The 20,742-nt window shown below is 41.5% G+C and overlaps 1 protein-coding gene across 3 annotated transcripts in view; it reads right to left on the reverse strand.

The window, feature by feature from the left end:
- RELL2 (RELT like 2) overlaps window positions 1-20,742 on the reverse strand; it is a 119,232-nt gene that overhangs the window by 15,359 nt on the left and 83,131 nt on the right. For all 3 annotated transcript variants that reach the window (XM_040441165.1, XM_040441173.1, XM_040441181.1), the window contains exons 2-6: window positions 16,851-17,061; window positions 13,609-13,674; window positions 13,466-13,529; window positions 4,483-4,671; window positions 3,002-3,410 (exon numbers count right to left, since the gene is read on the reverse strand). In XM_040441165.1, the coding sequence (XP_040297099.1) occupies window positions 3,038-3,410; window positions 4,483-4,671; window positions 13,466-13,529; window positions 13,609-13,674; window positions 16,851-17,055 (897 nt within the window). In that variant the 5' untranslated portion in view covers window positions 17,056-17,061 and the 3' untranslated portion in view covers window positions 3,002-3,037. The remainder of the gene's footprint in view (window positions 1-3,001; window positions 3,411-4,482; window positions 4,672-13,465; window positions 13,530-13,608; window positions 13,675-16,850; window positions 17,062-20,742) is intronic.

Here is a 20,742-nt window from a genome sequence, read left to right on the forward strand (position 1 = left end):
TCTCCTGTTCTCTTCTGAATGGAAACCCATTAAAATCCATTAGCATCTGCAGATAAAATGTAGCAAGCTAAGTGTTGGCTGAATCCCAGAACACAGCAGCTCATTCATTTCTGTGACCGGTGGTTTATACTTTACATTAAGGAAACTTGACATCATCTATGAAGGCCTGAAGACCGAGCCACCAAGCTAAATTTAATCACATTGTATATCACAGCTTTGTTCATATGTCTAAAATGATGAGACAAAACCTTACAATTATATTTCATTTTGATGCTGAGTTCACCTTTTTCTGTATAATTCCACAGTACAATAGTTTTCTATCTTGTCTTAGTCGATGGCACTCTTCACACTAGTTCATGTCTAGAACTTCTTATCTACTCCTCCAGCAAGTACAATGATACCTACATACAGTGAAGTAAGAGCCAGGAAGTGAAGGACAGTGGAAGATATATCGCTCCATAACAATGAAGATTTTACATGATCTTGGGAAAGCCATGTCAACCACTGTAGGCACTGCCTTTAGTGGTTATTTCACCAGCATCTGTTACCCATAACCAAGATGATGGAAATTAATATATAAAAATGGTCTATTATTTCTTTATGTTAGAGGAATATTCACTTCCAGGTGAATTATGTGACAAATGATCCTTCTGTATACTGTAAGCTAATGACAATTTGCTGCCATCCTAGAGACCTGAACTTGGAGACCATGATTGCCATGACTGTACTCTTTCTTTCAATCGTGTCCAAAATAAAGACTGTGCACACCAGTAGTGGTCAACTGACCATATGCTGGATACCTGAGAGGCAGCCCTCAACTTACGTAGTTCATAGAATGGACGTTACTTCCAGTGTTTAATGCACTGCAAGAGAGAGGTGGCTACACAAATGCTGTTGAGCTCAGTTCCAGTATGGACTATGGGAAAAACTGAAACAGCGGAGCACGTTCAGCATTTATTATAAGAAAGAGTGACTAAAAGTCTCTGCCGCAAAGAGGTTACACAGTATCCCAGTTCTGGGGATCCCATCTCTCAGACTTAAACAGATCAATCTTTTTATGACTGATTTTAGTAATCCTATTGATACAGAATAGTACCGATGATGCCCCCAGAAAAAGAGTGGCGCTTGCTAATTAAAAATGTCACTATCTTGTCAGCAATATGTGGTGGGAGTGAATTAACCATGCTAACATGGATTTAAAGGGATTGTCCACTTTTTTTGTATTGATGACTTATCCTTAGACTAGGTCATCAATATGAGATCAGTGAGGCTCCAACTCCCAGCACCCCTGCCGATCAGCTGTTTGAAGAGAATGCAGCACTCACACGAGCACTGCCCTTTTACTGTTAACCTGCTCGCCGTCACAACTGCAGTGGTGAACAGTTGTAATTACTTCAATGGGATGGCTCCTTCGTGTTCCAGTAAATAGGATGGAGCCATCCCATTGAAGTGAATAGTACGACTGAGATGTAATTACACTGCTCACAGCTGCAACTGAGATGGTGAGCAGGTAAACAGTGAAGAGAAGACAGCACTCATACGAGCGCTGCATTCTCTTCAAACAGCTGATCGGGGGGAAAGGGGAGGGGGGTCAGGATTCGGACTCCCGTCAATCTGATATTGATGACCTATCTTGAGGAGAGGTTATCAATATAAAAAAAGGGGACAACCCCTTTGATTCATACCCTCAGCCTTCATATTGTTAGAAGTTAATAGAAGGTGAATTCATAATATACTGGATGTTATATAGAGTAATAAGTAGCAAATGTTAAAATATGTGTAAGATACTACTTCCATTCACTTCAATGGGAGGCAGTGCTGAGGATCGCAGAGCAGTGGTGAGAAGGTACATGTCGACCAAAATTCTGCTATAAAAACTGCCGCGTCAACAACTCTTAAGGTGTCTCCGGACAGAGGTCAAGGTTCAGAGGAGAAAATTAGGGACAGATAACGGCAATCAGGAGAACTGCGAAAGAACAGGCCACCATTTTCTGTCTGACTTGTGTTAATGGTAATATAGATAAGAAAAAGGCAGTCATTGAAATTATAGAAAATAAAAGTATAGGAGAATAGGGGGACATATTGTAATAATCCTCCTCTAGGGAGGAAAGACTGAATTGCAATAATATATGATACACCAGGATATCATTAAAGGGGTTCTGCACTTTGTTTTAACTGATTATCTATCCTCTGGATAGATCATCAGTTTCTGATCGGCGGGGGTCCGACACCCGGGACCCCCGCGGATCAGCTGTTTGAGAAGGCAGCGGCGCTCCAGTAGCGCCGCGGCCTTCTCACTGTTTACTGGCAGTGCACCGCCCAGTGACGTCACGACTAGTATCAACTAGCCTGGGCGGGGCTAAGCTCCATTCAAGTGAACAGAGCTTAGCCCCGCCCCCGCTAGTTGATACTAGTCGTGATGTCACTGGGCCTGCGGTAAACAGTGAGAAGGCCGCGGCGCTGCTGGAGCTTCTCAAACAGCTGATCGGCAGGGGTCCCGGGTGTCGGACCCCTGCGATCAGAAGCTGATGATCTATCCAGATGATAGATAATCAGTTAAAACAAACTGCAGAACCCCTTTAAGTATCGGATCTCATATCTCCGTATCTGTCTGTCATTTTTGCAGTATTTGGATATTTTGAACTGCTCTTAAACAAGAAATATCTTCAAAACCTCCACTCATGGACTATTGTTCAACATGACTTTGTACGTGTAATGATATACCTCACTTTTAACCCCCATCCTCTTACAAACAACCATGGCAGCAGTTACAGGACACTGACTGTGGCTTTCCAATCACTGCTTTGAAGATGGGGGTACTCATCATATACCACCTTCTTGACTTTCCAGAAAACAAGTCATGTTGTACAATAGAGAGATGGAAGATTGGACAACCAAAGGCCACATGGTCAACATTCATAGCCTGCAGCCCCTGGGCTGCCAGTTGGCCAATCCTGTCCTATAGTGTATTATTGTGAGTTTAGGTAATCACCTCTATTACCTGCTTTTCTGAATGCTCTGGGCTTATTCCTTTTTGTTAGTGATGTCCTCCTAATTGAAGAATGTCTATTCTTTCTCGTTGAGTAGCTGTCTGTTCTGGAGCACTACTTCTTCTGTCTTTGGATCTTCTGCTCTTGGATACACTTTTTTCAGTCTTCTCCTCTACATGCTTAGGTCCACTGATGCTGACAACAGTATCTTTGACCTCAGATTTAGGCAATCCCTCTAATTCTGGTCCATTTTGTGAGATCCCATGTGTCTCAAAAAGTTGTCTGCTGAGACCATTTTTAACTTTTGTTTCCATCTGGTTGTCTGTATCTTTGTCAAAAGAAACGGGATCACTGGAGATGTTTGGGTCATCCTGGGAACCTTGAATACTGGATTTCTTTCCAATGTGAGTAACCCTAAATCTGAAAAGATCACAAACACACTACTAAAATATTTGAACACTGAATTCTCATACAATATACAGAAATATAATATTAGAACTATTGTGTCAGTGATTATACCTATGGTTAAAGAGACCTGGGCTTTAAGAAACTGCCCACCAAAATGTATTTTTGGAATATTCTGGTGAATACTGCTTACTGAAGTGCTCTGGCTGCTGCTATCCAGAGTCATGTCTGACAGTTTAATGTGCTATGTCAGGCTTTAGCAGACCATTTACTGGCAGAAGCAGAAATGTGCTTTGCAGAACTATTACCTGTACTTTCTCCTCTCTGCTAAAAGCCTTGCATACAGTGATACAGGGTCTACATTTTTTTAGTCCTACTAGGGGATTTGATCATGTGATCTCTTGATCGCTTCTATAATACATTGCAATACTTCTGTATTGCAATGTATAGTGAATGTTATTGTAATGCTGATATACCTTCTATAACACCCTGCTTCACTGCAGCAAAGTCTCAGCTGTGCCAGTTGTCCCAGTGCTTTACATGTACAGAGGTTTGTGCAAACCCCTTGCTAGCAGTGATGCATATATACAGTGAATAGCACATGTGGTCAGCAGGTAATTAAAATTAAAGGGGTTGTTCATACTATAGATATTGCTGACCTATCCCCAATGTCAGATTGGCAAGGGTGCAAGTATTTGGATCAGCTATTTTAAGAGACTGCACCAATTGTACACGGTGTCCTCTTCAATATTTACCTGCACAAATGACTTTATAGTGGTGGTGCAGTGTAATTACAGCTACCTCTCCCATTCACTTGAATGAGATAAACAGATGTTTTACACTGCAGCAGAACTACAAAGTAGATGGCGTGCAGATAAACAGCTGATCAGCTGGGGTGCTGGGACTTGGACCTTCACAAATTTGATATTAATGACTTGTCCTGAGGACAGGTCATCAATATCTGTAGCCCAGACAACCCCTTTAATGTCCATGTCTGTGCCATTCACAGTTTACAGTGGGTGAAGTTGAAGGTGATTTGTGCTAGGTCATGAAAATACATTGCTTTACTTTTGTAAGTAGATAATACCTTCCAACAGAGAATACTGTGACCTCTCCTGGATGTAACTTTCCTTTGCTATCCTTTGACCGCCCCATACGATGTAGTAGGCTTCTCTTCTTGCGGGTACAATGGATACAGGGGGCTTGTGTTGATCCAAGGTGCACTGTGTGGTGGTGAGGAGGTCCTGTATCCTGACTTTCACGGTGTGGGCATAAACTGGTAAAAAGTAGATGACAGAATGGACTCAGTGCTATCAGTTCTCAAGCATTGATTCAGTTTTTAATCTTACTCTAAACTTCAAGAAAACACTAAGGCTTGAAACTACAAAATTCCAAGGCAAAATTCTTTCAACCTTGCAGACTAGAGATGAGCGAATTTCATATTTTTAAATTCGTTCACACTTTGTTTGTCGGTATAAGGTGAATTGTATTATGGATTTCGTTACCACGGACCATAACGCAATTCTATGACGGAATGCCTTTAGAGGCATTCCGTTATTCATTCTGTCATAATAGAAGTCTATGGGCTGAAAAACGGATCTGTCCCATTTCCGTTATGCAGGGGAGTCCTCTCCTGCATAACGGAAATGGGACAGATCTGTTATGCAGCCCATAGACTTCTATTATGACGGAATGAATAACGGAATGCCTCTAAAGGCATTCCGTTATACAATCCATCATAGAATTGCGTTATGGTCTGTGGTAACGGAATCCATAATGCAATTCACCTTTTACCGACAAACGAAGTGTGAACGAATTTAAAAATATGAAATTCGCTCATCTCTTTTGCAGACTTGTGTGTTCTTTTTGTTCTGTAATTCCACATCCAAATAAATGAATAACAGTTATGATGAAAATGTCATTCATTTTTTGGATGTGGAATTATGGCACATAGAGGGAGGATTTGAGACCACACTATTCTCAAAGACCACAGATCGAAATAACCTGCTGCTTCATTCCAGCCACCACGCCCCTCACATTTTTTCTAGAATCCCTAGGAGCTAGTTCACACGGCCAGAAGGATATCTAGCACAGATAAAGAATACGAAAAAAATTGCTTATTGATGGTTAATAAATTCATGCAGAGGGGTTCTAATAAGGGCTCATGCACAAGAACGTATTTTCTTTCCGTGTCCGTTCCGTTTTTTTTGCGGACCATATGCAGTACCATTCACTTCAATGGGTCCGCAAAAAAAACTGAGGTTACTCCGTGTGCATTCCGTTTCCGTATGTTTGTATTTCTGTTCCGCAAAAACGTATTACGGACAAGGATAGTACTGTTCTATTAGGGGCCAGCTGTTCTGTTCCAGAAAATACGGATTGCACACGGACGTCATCCGTATTTTTTGCGGACCAGAAAATACATACAGTTGTGTGCATGAGCCCTAAGAAAAAGGTGACTGAAATTGGAATAGACATTGGTAAAAAAACAAGACAGGACATCAGACAGGTTAAAAAGAGGGATAAGCAAAAGAAACAATTTGTGACATTCTAAACTAATAAAAAAGGTAATTCTGAAATATTGGGAAGTACTCAGACATGATCAAAAATGTGGGAGAATGTTTATTGATAACCCCCTTTTTGCCTACAAAAAGGTGGCTCTCTGAATAACATGCTGATTAGAAGTGACATACGCCCTAAAAACATGGAAAGGCCGAGTTCACACGAACGTGTATGACCCGTGCCTGTGCTGCGGCCCGCAAATAGCGGGCCGCAATGCACGATCGCCGGCCGTAGGTCAGCCGCATCGGATCGCGGACCCATTCACTTTAATGGGTACGCGATCCGGCCGTTCCGCTAAAAGATAGGACTTGTTCTATCTTTTTGCGGAACGGAAGTACGGGACGTAACCCCACGGAGGCACTCCGTAGTGCTTCCGAGGGGTCCCGTCCCGTGCGGCCGTTCCGCGATTCCGGATTTGCGGACCCATTGAAGTGAATGGGTCCGCATCCGTGATGCGGAATTCACACGGAACTGTGGCCGTGTTTTGCGGCCCGCAATACGGCCACGGATCACACACGTTCGTGTGAACTTAGCCAAAGACAGAGTTTCCTTGCAACCCAAAGTAGGGTTACTTACCCCTGCCTGAGCTGTGGGAATTTTAGGGCTATAATTAAAGGTGACACTGTAGTGCACCCCACACAGGGAGACAGGATACAAATTAAGGATTTTGCAATGTGCGAGACACATAACGTCAAATACTGCTTGAAATGCCCATGTGGTAAGATTTATGTTGGGCAAACGTCTCGGGCTATAAGGATCAGAATCAATGAGCATAAGTCCAGCATTAGGAAGGAACTGAGAAAGGAGAGATGGATACAGTGGAGGTGAAAAACACGAGGTGAAACTACGGTTGCCCGACATTTTTATGTTTGGGCCCATCAGGTGTCAGATCTCAGGTCGCAGGATCTGGAGGTAGTAAAAAGTGGAGACAATGAGGAGGAAACAGTAGAAGATTGTTACAAAGGGAGACCTTTTGAATAGTGAAACTGCAGTCTTGAATACCTAAAGGGTTAAATGAAATTTGTAGCTTTAGTGCATTGAAATGATTGATCACTTTCATGTTTTAGGGTTATTTATGGCTATGTATTTTGTATAACGCCTCTTGCACACAACTGTGGTTTGGTTCTGCATCCGAGCTGCATTTTTTGCGGCTCGTGTGCGGACCCATTCACTTCAATGGGGCCACAAAAGATGCGGGCAGCACTCTGTGTGCTGTCCGCATCCATTGCTCCGTTCCGTGGCCCCGCAAAAATTATAGATCATGTCCTATTCTTGTCCATTTTGCGGACAAGAATAGACATTTCTATAATAGGCCGTCTGTTCCGTTCCACAAATTGCGGAAGGCACACGGGCGGCATTCGTGGTTTGCGGATCCGCAATTTGCAAAACACAGCATGTTCGTGTGCAAGAGGTCTAAAGGATATGGTTTGTATATATGTCTCAGCTGTTGGTGCTATAAACACCCCACCTCTACCTGCACACATGAGTAAGGGGCATGTCCTCCAGAAACATTGCGTGGAGAGGAGGAGGTGTGAACAATATCTGTCTCAGCTTCCCTCATGATGTACGATTTTATATTGGAATGAAGTAAAGAAATAAAAAGAAACATAAGGTTTTGTGCCATCAACCTGTTAGTATGACTTCTATTACTCACTCACATACAAGATTGGCACAATGGGATAAAGAGAACTTACAAGTCTGCATGTTTGAAAGACTGTAAGGGCTGGGTTAGGCCTCTTGCACGTGACCGTGTCCCCCCCTGGCCGTATCGCGGCCCGCATACGGCGGGTCCGCAATACACGGGACACAGGCCGTGTGCATTCCGCATCACGGCTGTGGACCCTTTCACTTGAATGGGTCCGCAAATCCGGAGATGCATTGCGGAAGCACGGATCGTAACCCTACGGAAGCACTACGGAGTGCTTTTGTGGGGTTCCGTTCCATGCTTCTGTTCGGCAAAAAGATAGAACTTGTGCTATCTTTTTGTGGAACGGGTGGATTGCAGACCCCTTCAAGTGAATGGGGTCGCGATCCGCATGTGGCTGACCCACGGTCGGTGCCCGTGCATTGCGGACAGCAATTTGTAGTTCGCAGCATGAGCATGGCCATAGAGGCCTTAAGCAGAGCTCCTGATGTGGACTTGTAATTGCTACAAGTGACTGAAGTGCTTCATATTATACAAAATTCCCTATAGCCCCTTCTAGATATTTTCCCGCTCCCCCTTAAGGGTGTATTAGACAGCCCGATTTAAAAGGCGATTGTCGGGAAGGAAGCGTTCCTTCCTGGCAATTGTCTGCTTGCTAGCAGAGGAGACCTCTGTCGTTATACCATCGTTCTTCCCTATACTGAATCAATGTTTGCCAACAGTAGATTGCGATTAGACACTACGATCTGCCGCCTGCAAAAAATTATTTTTTTACATGTCAAAAGATTCGGATTGCCCGATGTACGAGCGGCAGCGAACGCTTGTTAGCGATCATCTACAGGTGTAATACACCCTTTAATAACCTCATAAATCACATTCTACCTGAAAATACTGTAAGGCAATTGACTGCAGAAGAGGCTCATCCCCACTAATCTTCTGTAATACAGAGCAGGAACTGTACGCCTTGCCCCTCAGCTGAGCCCTGCCCAAAGAATGGAATTAGGAGCAAATTAACCCCTATTTTCTCTGTGAGACCATGTTTCAGGACCATGAAAATTCTTAGACTAATAAATCCCAGGAAAAAGATTTAACATTATTTTCTTATGTCTTGGGCTCCTTCACAATACTGTACATCAAAATAGACATTAAGGAAGTGTAAAGGGGAAGGTGGACTTCACATGCATAAGAGTTTTAGGGGTGAGATTTCAGTGTCCAAATGCTGTCTTAGCAACTGGCCTGCCAGTGTCTCCAGGCACCGTTCTTAGGTCCAAGGATTGTCAGCAATAACATGGTGTCTGCTTCCCCTTAAGTCAATCACGTTCTTTATAAACAATGTGTTTGGAGAGAGTAGCCCTGCACAGGTCCTTGTCACCTCATACTAAACGGTACAGGACAAATCAGGACTGTATTCTTACTTCAATGGCCGAAAAAAAAATTGCCAAAAGAAAAAATAATTCTTAAAAAAGCATCTCTCCTTGATATTCACTGCAAGATCGTGTGTTTTAACAGTCAGACGTCAATTTCGATCTATTAATAGTATTTGTCTCAAAGCTCCACAGTGTACCAAAGACCATGACTTGGATACCATTCTTAACAATAGAGCCTCGTACTGGGAAAATCAAACATTAGGAAGAATCTCCTGTTGTGCTTGCAGCAACTGAAATAATAACGTCTCTCTATGAACCACGCTGTAAACCTTTGTAGGTAACATTTTTTTAGGTTATTTTTATAGTGTTGGCTTTTATGAAATTCTTCAATAAAAATATAAAGAAAATAGGTCCAGAGTATGGTATTTTTTTTAAAATACTTCACATTGTGAAGCTGGAACTGGTGATGTCTTAAAGGGAAAGGTTAAAGGTATGAAGATGGCAATGCACAGACTATTTATCGGACTGTGAGCAGGTGCAGTATCCCAGAAAGGTTACTGCAACGGGTTAATTGCTGTGATGTGGCATTATTTAGTTACGTGATGTGAATTGTTGTGTTTCTGTACTTAGTAGCACTGTATTGACAATCAATGGTTAACACCTTGGCTCACTGTGTTTGGTTGCCGGAAGATGGACCTGGGTCCATCCCCTGGTAGGTTAGAGTCAGTGCAGTTGAGTTCTAGCTGAGCTACATGTGCAAGTTCCTTAGAGCTGGGGCCAAGTTTAGAGAATCCCCATCTCTGAGACATCTACAGCCAAGGAAGCAACTTAACCATCTGCATGCTCCAGTGAGAAAACAGACCATCCACAGGAGTCAGACAGCAGGGTATTGTGTACGTTTATGGCTGAGAGACTTTTCTGCTGTGATAGGGAACATTGCAAACACACCTTTCCACTATTAAAGACAGTTTGGCCAACCATATCCTATATCTGCACCCCTCAGCCCGTGAAATGCAGAAATATTCAACAAGAGCCTCATTCCATGCTTATAGTTCTGCAGAGAGACTTTAGAAAGACACCGAGAGGAGTACTACAATCTCTGTTATTGTCACTGTCCATACGCTGCTACTGGGGAAGGATTGCACAGTTATATGCTTTAGAACTGTGCTTTGTCACTAGTTTATAGATTGCTATTTATTTATTGATATCAACTGGCTCGTTTACTGACTCCACCTTCCGACGGCCATTACACCAGCTCTCCTGCCTTGCACCTGGACAAGAATCTAACATCAAGGACACCCCAACTACCACCAGGCAGGAGCCTCAACTTCAGGGATTGCCCCAGGGGAATGTCACATCCTGTCACTACTTGACCCCTAGGGAGAGCCAGAGGGGGAGATAGCCATTGTGACCTGCGAGTACCAGAACCACCTTGTGGGCCATAACTACCATTCTTATTCTCATCCATGCACTCCTCGGTGGGTCTCTGTACATGGAAGTAATTCAAACTGTGAAGAGGTCCAATGCCAACGTAGAAAGAACAAAACTTAACTTTTACCATGTGGATGAAATCTGAAGCAAACCATATGGTACTTCTTTTGTCCACTACTGTGTTTATGTTTCTGTGTATATACAGTTATGTTAATGCTCATATTTATATATTTTTTTAGTTTTTTTGCAAATAATTGTAGCAACTTGGTATCGGAGACATTATTGGTTTGCATCAAAACTTATGATACATGCATCCACATGGCCTCTAAACAGCAACCTCTGCATTGTTCGGCACTTGTATTTAACCATTTTAGTTGCCCTTCATTATCAGCTGTAAGTAAAGGCTGATTTATACAGTAGTGCACATTTGTCAGGCAGATTATTGAGAATGAACGTTACTATGAATGCTCGTTCCTGATAATAGACCTGTGTAAATGCGCTGTCGATCACCTGTTGAATGAGCAAAATGCTGGTTCAATGGCTAAAATGATCGTCCATGCAGCACATTAAATCATTGTTTCTGGGATCGTTTCGGCAGATTGTGCTGTATAGACAGTGATCTACTGCCCAGACGCTATGAATGTATGAGGACAAGAAATCGTAGAAGCTATCACACGTCCCTATAAAGTAGAGGTGATTGCTGCATGTAAAAGCAGCTCTTTACCTCCATTTACGAGCGGGCAATTATTGGGAAGGATCTGTCCCTTTGTCTGGCCCTTGTCCTTACCTGCTGAAGTAAGACATCACCAATACTAAGTTTTATGATAAGCCATCAGTGTTATTTCCTGTGTAAAATCCCTTTATTAAAATATTTTATCATGTAACAAACAAAATATAATAAAACTTCCCCTGGAATCCCTTTAATAGTTTCATAACATCCTCCTTAAACCTGTTCTTAAATCTAAATCCATCTACGTTAATTGACCATTATTATCTAATTGAAGCCATAGAGAAAAGGACATGTAATAGAAAACAGGATGTTTCTCCTTTTACGTCAGCTTAGACAAGTCATTTTTCATTGCCTGGGTTACAAAACAACTAAATGATGCACAGTATACTGAAAGTTTTTACTTGGATCGATGAATTGCATAATACGAGCATCAAATAAGAATATTGCAAGTTGTTTGGTGCTTGTCAGCTTTCAGATAAGGCTACTTTCACATTAGCGTTTTCAATTCCGCACAAAACTGAACTGAACGAAACGGAATGCTCCAAAATGCATTCTGTTCTGTTTGGTTGCTTCCCCATCGGGGACAGAATAACGCTGCAAGCAGCGTTTTTATGTCCGCGATGTGGTGCGGAGCAAGACGGATCGTTTTCTCTGGCACAATAGAAAACGGTGTTCAAGACGGATCCATCATGGCTATAGAAGACATAATACAATCGGATCCGTTCATGGCGGATGCATGCGGTTGTATTATTGTAACTGAAGCGTTTTTGCAGATTCACTACGGATCCGCAAAAAAGCTAATGTGAAAGTAGCCTGAGTTCAAATAGGAGAATCCACTGTTCAAGACCTTAGTGACTGGCCTGTTTTGGACCTTAGTGACTAAGGGTGGTTTCACATCAGATTTTATGCCTCCGTTTGACGTACACGTTAGCAAAAAAAGGATACAAAAATGTAGCACACCGCGTTCTTGTATCCTGCACAGAGCCGTATGAGATCTTGTTGTAGTATCAGAGACAAGCTGTCATTTTTAAGGGCACCATTTTGGGGGTACTCATAACTTATTGATACTTTTAAGTTTTGGGGAATGGGAAAAAATACAGCAATACCAACACTTTTATGTTATTAATTCTGTGCTGTTCATTTTTCAGTATAGATAATATAATAACTTGATATCTCTGGCTCAGTACGATTACAGCAATACCAAATATGTTTTTTTCCCCACATTTTACTACTTTTGCAGAATAACAACCCCCGGTTTTTAAAAAAGGAAATGTTTTTTGCATTGTTGCATCCCAAAACCCATATTTTTTTTTTTTTACTTTTCGTTCCACAGAGCTATGTGAGGACTTGAATTTTGTGTGAAAACTTGTAGTTTTTATTGGTATCATTTTAGGGTGCATACCACTTTTTATTCATTTTTTTTTGTGGCCAATAATCCAAAAGCAGCAATTCTGGAATAACCTATATATTATTTTTTTTTTTATGTTGTTCACAGTACAGTATAAATTACATGACAACTGTGTAGTTACTGATGTGGCAATACCAAATATGTAAAGGGGATTTTTCTTTTGCAATTTTTGCCTTTGAAAAGCTTTTGTTCAATGCAAACAGGGTGTATTTGTTATCTTGGAGTTTTTTGTTATTTAATAAAACGTTTCGTTTTTTTAACCATTTACTAATCCCACAAGGGGACTTTAATAGGTTATCTTTTGATTGCTTCTATAATACACCCTACTGCTTATGCAGTACAGTGTATTATACTGTCAGTGCTAGAGAGGCCCAGCCTGATATGTATATACTGTGGGCAGGCCTGCATTGGCACTCCCTCCCTCTAAACCATTTAGATGCCACAGTCGCTACTGAGGTTAAACGCTGATGTGGGCCATTACAGCAGGAGCCTGGCTTTCATGTGAGAGCTCAGTCCCAGCTCTCTGCTGAATGGGAGATCCGTGCAATGCTTAGACTAGATGTAAACAGGTTGTGGCCTAGCCTAAGGCCTATTAGTGACTGTCATAAAAAGACGTATTGAGGGTCACTAACGGGTTAACCAAAGGAGAGAATAGACACAAAGACTGTTGTTCAAACACCTCCAAGCACTACACAGCCAGCACGTGGAAACTGTGTACTGCTTGATTACCCCTGTGGGGGTGCTGCAGGGGAACACTTGCTGCAGAATTCCATCTCAGATTACAGTTGATCACTGGAGGTCTCATCAGCAGGATACTATCTGATTAGCTAATCATTGATGGTATCCTTTTAACAAGAATGCACTGAAAAACCAGACAATCCCTTTCATAGTTGCCATCTTATGCTATATAATTAAAATTGTTCTTACCCAGGAGCAATCTGAACCTCTCCTTCATTGTCCCCCAACATCTGCTTGAGGGCCTCTGCATTTGCTTAAAAAGCAATAAAAAATGAACTTAATGTGCAATTTAGAGTATGTTATGTCAAAAACACAACAATTTAAATACCAACCTTCATTCTGAATAATACACTTGACTATACGTTCTACTGTATCTTCGTTGGACATCTCTTCAGTAACTGTATACGAGAAAAAAATCAATGCAAGTGGTTTTAATACATAAACGGCTTTATATAGAAACTGCTCGCTTTTAGAGATTTAAAATGCATTTGGTTCAGCAGCTGTTAATCAGCTTTTTTTCTCCATTTGTCTTTCAGAGTTCCCATTCCACAGTAATGGTGGATATAATATAATTACCAGTCCATTTAATACACAAACTGATCAATGAAAGTTGTTATAGTGAAAAATTCCATTTGATTTATCACTGTGGATACAGCCATTTTTAAATTGACATTTAACACAAAAAAGCCATTGAAAGTCAAGATAAAGTTTTCTGCGATGGTTTATTTAATGCACATTAGATGTCAATTTGATCATTAATACTAATTATAAAGAAGAAATATTGGTATCCGGCTGAGATACAATCTAATTACCATCAAGTAATGGACCTACGGTAACTAGACGATCACATAACACTGAAAAAAATGTCAACCAGGCCAGTCATCAAATTTGAAGATGTCTTGAGAATGGAGTGACACTGTTTTCTATGCTACCTCTACAGCTGGCCTGACCTTTCTGGACTAGTGTCATGTGCAGGTCTGGTTTTACGTGGTGGCTGTTTGCCCATGGCCACTGTTTTCCTGGAAATCCCAAAGATACTCTGTCACAAAATGTCTATTTTAAAGTGTTTTTATGCAGTCACCCATATGTTGTGCCGTGAGTTGCAGCCTGTCAAGAGTTTTGCTAGCATGTTGTGATATTGTATTACATTTACTTCATAGTCGTTAATCTTATTAAAAAAGTAAGTGTGGATACATCTGTATCTATCTATAGTATCTCACAAAAGTGAGTACACCCCTCATATTTTTGTCATTATTTTATTATATCTTTTCATTGGGGAAAGCCTGAAGATAAGACACTTTGATACAATGTATAGTAGTCAGTGTACAGCTTGTATAACAGTGTAAATTTGGTGTGCCCTCAAAATAACTCACAGAGCCATTAATGTCTAAACCGCTGGCAACAAAAGTGAGTACACCCCTAAGTGAAAATGGCCAAATTAGCCATTTTCCCTCCCCAGTGTCATGTAACTCGATAGTGTTACAAGGTCTCAGGTGTGAATGGGGAGCAGGTGTGTTAAATTTGGTATTATCACACTCTCTCATACTGGTCACTGGAAGTTCAACATGACACCTCATGGCAAAGAACTCTCAGAGGATCTAAAAAAAAGAATTGTTGCTCTACATAAAGATGGCCTAGGCTATAAGAAGATTGCCAACACCCTGAAACTGAGCTGCAGCATGGTGGCCAAGACCATACAGTGGTTTAACAAGACAGGTTCCACTCAGAACAGGCCTCGCCATGGTCGACCAAAGAAGTTGAGTGGACGTGCTCAGCGTCATATCCAGAGGTTGTCTTTTCAAAATAGACGTATGAGTGCTGCCAGCATTGCTGCAGAGGTTAAAGGGGTGGGGGGTCCGCCTGTCAGTGCTCAGACCATACGCCATACACTGCATCAAATTGGTCTGCATGGCTGTCGTCCCAGAAGAAAGCCTTTTCTAAAGATGATGCACAAGAAAGCCTGCAAAAAGTTTGCTAAAGACAAGCAGAAATAAAGACATGGATTACTGGAACCATGTCCTGTGGTCTGATGAGACCAAGATAAACTTATTTGGTTCAGATGGTGTCAAGTGTGTGTGGCGGCAACCAGGTGAGGAGTACAAAGACAAATGTGTCTTGCCTACAGTCAAGCATGGTAGTGGGAGTGTCATAGTTTGGGGCTGCATGAATGCTGCCAGCTGTGGTGAGCTACAGTTCATTGAGGGAACCATGAATGCCAACATGTACTGTTATATACTGAAGCAGAGCATGATCCCCTCCCTTTGGAAACTGGGCTGCAGGGAAGTATTCCAAGAGAATCCCAATGACTCCAAACACACCTCCAAGACGACCACTGCCTTGCTAAAGAAACTGAGGTTAAAGATACTGAACTGGCCAAGCATGTCTCCAGACCTAAACCCTATTGTGCATCTGTGGGGCATCCTCAGATGGAAGGTGAAGGAGCACAAGGTCTCTAACATCAATCAGCTCCATTATGTTACACAAGCTGTACACTAATTACTTTACATTGTATCAAAGTGTCATATCTTCTGTGTTGTCTTCTGAAAAGATATAATAAAATATTTACAAAAATGTGAGGGGTGGACTATCTATCTATCTATCTATCTATCTATCTATCTATCTATCTATCTATCTATCTGTAATGTACAGTTTTCAAAGGCCTACTTTGCTTGTTGTTCATGGTCCTATTCTCTCTAACTCTAATCCATGCCATAAATCTGTAGATGAGACCTCTTCACCTCATCCTTCCTTAACCCCTTTCTCCCCAGCATTTTATTCATCTTCTATTTTTTCCTTGTCCTTCTTTCCCATTTTAATTTTTTCTCTACTTTCTTTCGTTCCCCTTCACCTCTTTCATGCAGTAATGTGTTATTACTGTCACGACTTTAAGACCTTGGTCTTGCATCACACCAAATTAGGTTTTATTTTACCTAGGGCACAAATTCAGCCGAGTCACCAACTCCCACAAAGTGAGATTTATATTTTAGTAGCCCAAATATTTGGTCTCGTCCTGGGTGACAGTCACGTTTTCCTCCACCATACAATGCGAGTCTGCTGCCAAAATAGTATGTATACCCCATTATTATTGAAGCCGTGTTAACCTCTGCTCAGTCCAATACCATCCCCACATTCAATTACCTGGGACACATTCTCACTAGCTACATCACTGTGCATGTTCTCATTCCCTAACCTCAACAGTAGTGCAGTTTCTTTGTAACTCTTTTTCTTCTGAATATTTATGTCATTATAATACATATCAGAATACTGTTCAATAAAAACTACCGACATACGATACTCCCCAATCTATACCTAACATTACTTACACCCAAAGGTATAACGTATTACAGTGGTGGATAGTGGCGGCCTTAACAATCTAGGTAGCTTAAGCAAGGTGTTACTACTATACCACAAAAACAGTGCCCATTATTATCCTAGGGAAAGAATTCTCACCTACTTGGTATGAACTACTCACTTTGCATCTGTATAAACAACTAAAGTATCTACAGTAGTTCATCTTCTCTGGTAAAGCAACTATTGGATCTTACAGTGCAACCATCAACATTTCACAACTCACTGTCTTGGTTAATTTTTTCCTCATCCTTTGTCTCGTAGTCTTCCTCAGGTGATGTCCGACATCGGTAACCTTTCTTCTTAAGGATATGACATATCATAAAACCTAGAAGTCCTGTGATGAAGAAGACCAGAACCAGTAGGAAGAGCATGTAAGGGCTCTGCTGTGCAGTTTTAGGCCAATCTCTTGTATTATGTCCGTCTTCCATGTTTATCTGTTGGTATGAAGAGAAAGTTGGTAATGAAATTCTATTTGTATTTATTTCCATTGACAAGATATTAAGCGCTGTACAGAGATTCTCATCAATCACATCAGTCCCTGATGCCAATGAGACTTAAATACATCCCTATCTCACACACTAGTGTCAATTTCACCCAAACCAATTAACCTATTAATATGTTTTTACAGTGGCTTAGCTAGGGTACTGGCTCTCCTTAAAGAACCAGCTGTGTATGGAGACTTACTGGAATTGCTTCATGTTATGGACACTTAGTGGCAATGCTCCATGGGAAAATAATATATCCCTATAAGTCAAAGTCCGAATTTTTAACAAGCTTTGGGACATGACAACGGAAAATAGGCAGCCACTTTAAAAAGGTGGCGTTAGCAAGATGTTTCTCTTTCCCTGGGAGATACCTGTTTGCATATTTTTGCAGTGGAAAAGCAATGAAGAGCCAAGAGGAAAGCCACACAAACATGTGGGATAACATACACACTCGATTTACATGGTGTCCTTTAGTGGAATAAAACTCAGGCAGCAGTGATAACCACTGGGCCACCCATGAATGTTAATACTACATGACATTATCTAATGGCCTATATCCTTGGAGCCAAAATTGTTTGTAGCTTTGAAGTATAATTGTTTTACAAAAGCATCTCTCTTTCTCTGGTGGCCATTTTCAGTTAAAACTACATAACAGTGTTCTTCAACTCCAGTCCTCAGGGCCCACCTGGCGGTCATGATTTGAGAATGTCCCACAGAATGGATACCTGTGGTAAGTCCTGATGCATTGATACCAACTGTATCATCTGCTCAATACCAAGGAAATCCTGAAAACATGGCTAGCAGGTGGGCCCTGAGGAACACTGCTATATAATGCTTTATTTCATATGGAGGCAGTACAGAAGAATCTAACACTTGATGCCTAGTTACCCTACAAGATTACAGTTGACTTTTCCATGACACTGTACCAATTATGTTCTACAGAGAGAGAGAGAGAGAGAGAGAGAGAGAATGTATAAGGCATTTTTATTACTTTCTGCAATGTCAAAAGTTTACATACACTAAGATTACTATGCCTTTAAACAATTCTGGACTGCCCATATGATGATGTCATGTGTTTGGAAGCTTCTATTCGGTTTGTTGGCCACATCTGAGGTAATTAGAGACACACCTGTGGATGTATGTAAATGCATACCTGAAACACAATGCTTCTTTGTGTAGCATCATGGGAAAGTCTAAATAAATCAGTCAAGATATCAGGAAGAGCATTGCGGACTTGCAGAAGTCTGGCTCAACCTTGGGTGCAATTTCAAGATACCTGAAGGTGCCTCGTTCATCTGTACAAACAATTATGCGCAAGTACAAACAAGATGGGAATGTCCAGCCATCATACCGCTCAGTTCTGTGTCCAAGTGATGAACATGCTTTGGTTGGACATGTGCATATCAACCCAAGAACAAAAACTAAAAGACCTTGTGAAGATGATGGCGGAAGCTGGTAAGATTATGTCAATATCAACAGTGAAACGAGTACTGTATCAACATGGGTTGAAAGGCCACTCTGCCAGGAAGAAGCCATTACTCCAAAAGAAACATAAAAAAAGCCAGATTAATGTTCGCAAATGCATACAGGATCAAAGACTTACATTTTTGGAGACATGTCCTGTGGTCTGACAAAACTAAAATGGAACTTTTTGGCCATAATGACCATCGTTACGTTTGGAGGAAAAAGGGAGAAGCTTGGAAGCCTAAGAACACCATCCCAACTGTGAAACATGGGGGTGGCAACATCATGTTGTGGGGTTGTTTTGCTGCAGCAGGGACTGGTGCACTTCACAAAATAGATGGCATCATGAGGAAAGAAGATTATGTGGAAATACTGAAGCAACATCTCAAGACATCAGCCACGAAGTTAAAGCTTGGGCGGAAATGGGTCTTCCAAATGGACAATGACCCGAAGCATACTGCGAAACTGGTTACAAAATGGCTTAAGGATAACAAAGTCAATGTTTTGGAGTGACCTTCACAAAGCCCTGATCTCAATCCTATTGAAAATTTTTGGGCAAAGCTGAAAAGGCAGGTGCGAGCAAGGAGACCAACAAACATGACTCAGTTACACTAGTTTTATCAGGAGTAGAGTTGAGCGAACCCGAACTGTAAAGTTCGGGTTCGTACCGAACTTTAGGGTTTTCGTAACATTTACGTAAAAGTTCGGGTTCGGTGTTCGGCGATTTTTATGGCGCTTTTTGAAAGGCTGCAAAGCAGCCAATCAACAAGCGTCATACTACTTGCCCCAAAAGGCCATCACAGCCATGCCTACTATTGGCATGGCTGTGATCGGCCAACTGCAGCATGTGACCCAGCCTCTATTTAAGCTGGAGTCACGTAGTGCCGCCCATCACTCTGCTCGGATTAGTGTAGGGAGAGGCTGCAGCTGTTGTGAGGGAGAGATCAGGGAGAAATCTGATCAAGAACTGGTTTATGTACTCAGCGATCTACAGAAAAAGTGTTTTGTGGGTGCAGTGCACAATTTTTTTAAGCCTGCCCTGAGCCAACTACTGCTGAAAACGAACTTTTTTTTCTTCAGTTAGTCAATAACAATACATGATCGGCAGCCATTTTATGCAACGATAGTGCACCAGCATAGGCTATCTGCAAGTCCAGAAATACAGCTTTGGCATACTGGGGTGAAAAAACCCTCTAATATACTGCACATCTGGGATTACACGTGCGTAAATCACTGTCACATTTAGGACAGAAATACATATTTTTGGTTAGGGTGAAAGAACCCTCTAATATACTGCACATCTGGGATTACACGTGCATAAGTCACTGTCACATTTAGGACAGAAATACAGCTTTTTGGTTAGGGTGAAAAACCCCTCTAATATACTGCACATCTGGGATTACATGTGCATAAGTCACTGTCACATTTAGGACAGAAATACAGCTTTTTGGTTACTGGGGTGAAAAAACCCTCTAATATACTGCACATCTGTGATTACACGTGCATAAGCCACTGTCACATTTAGGACAGAAATACAGCTTTTTGGTTAGGGTGAAAAACCCCTCTAATATACTGCACATCTGGGATTACATGTGCATAAGTCACTGTCACATTTAGGACAGAAATACAGCTTTTTGGTTACTGGGGTGAAAAAACCCTCTAATATACTGCACATCTGTGATTACACGTGCATAAGTCACTGTCACATTTAGGACAGAAATACAGCTTTTTGGTTAGGGTGAAAAAACCCTCTAATATACTGCTGTCATCCCCATCTCTGTGAGAAGGTCTGTTAGACGTTCTTCGCTACCTCTTGCATGAAGTTCTTTGTTTTGGTTTCACTTTGTCATCTCCTTTCCTTCTCCCAGCTGTCATCTATTTGCACTGATTGTCTCACTTTATATTCCCTCCCATACTGCCTCACTTTGCGGTTTATACTTCTTCCTGGATGAGTTGTTCACTGCTGGATGCTCCTTCTTCTGATTCCTCAGATAAGTCTGTTTCCTTTATTTGTGTTTACTTGCTGGCTTGATTGTAGGTGACCCTGACTCCGTCCGTATTAAGTGCAGGGAGCCGGGGGTCGTGTCCCCTCACTATTATAGGGTTTTCAGGTGTCAGATAGTATAAGGTACGTGGACATGCAATCGTCTACCATAAAGATCTTTG

This window comes from Bufo bufo, chromosome 1 (assembly GCF_905171765.1).
Source record: "Bufo bufo chromosome 1, aBufBuf1.1, whole genome shotgun sequence".
In the NCBI taxonomy this organism is placed as follows: domain Eukaryota; kingdom Metazoa; phylum Chordata; class Amphibia; order Anura; family Bufonidae; genus Bufo; species Bufo bufo.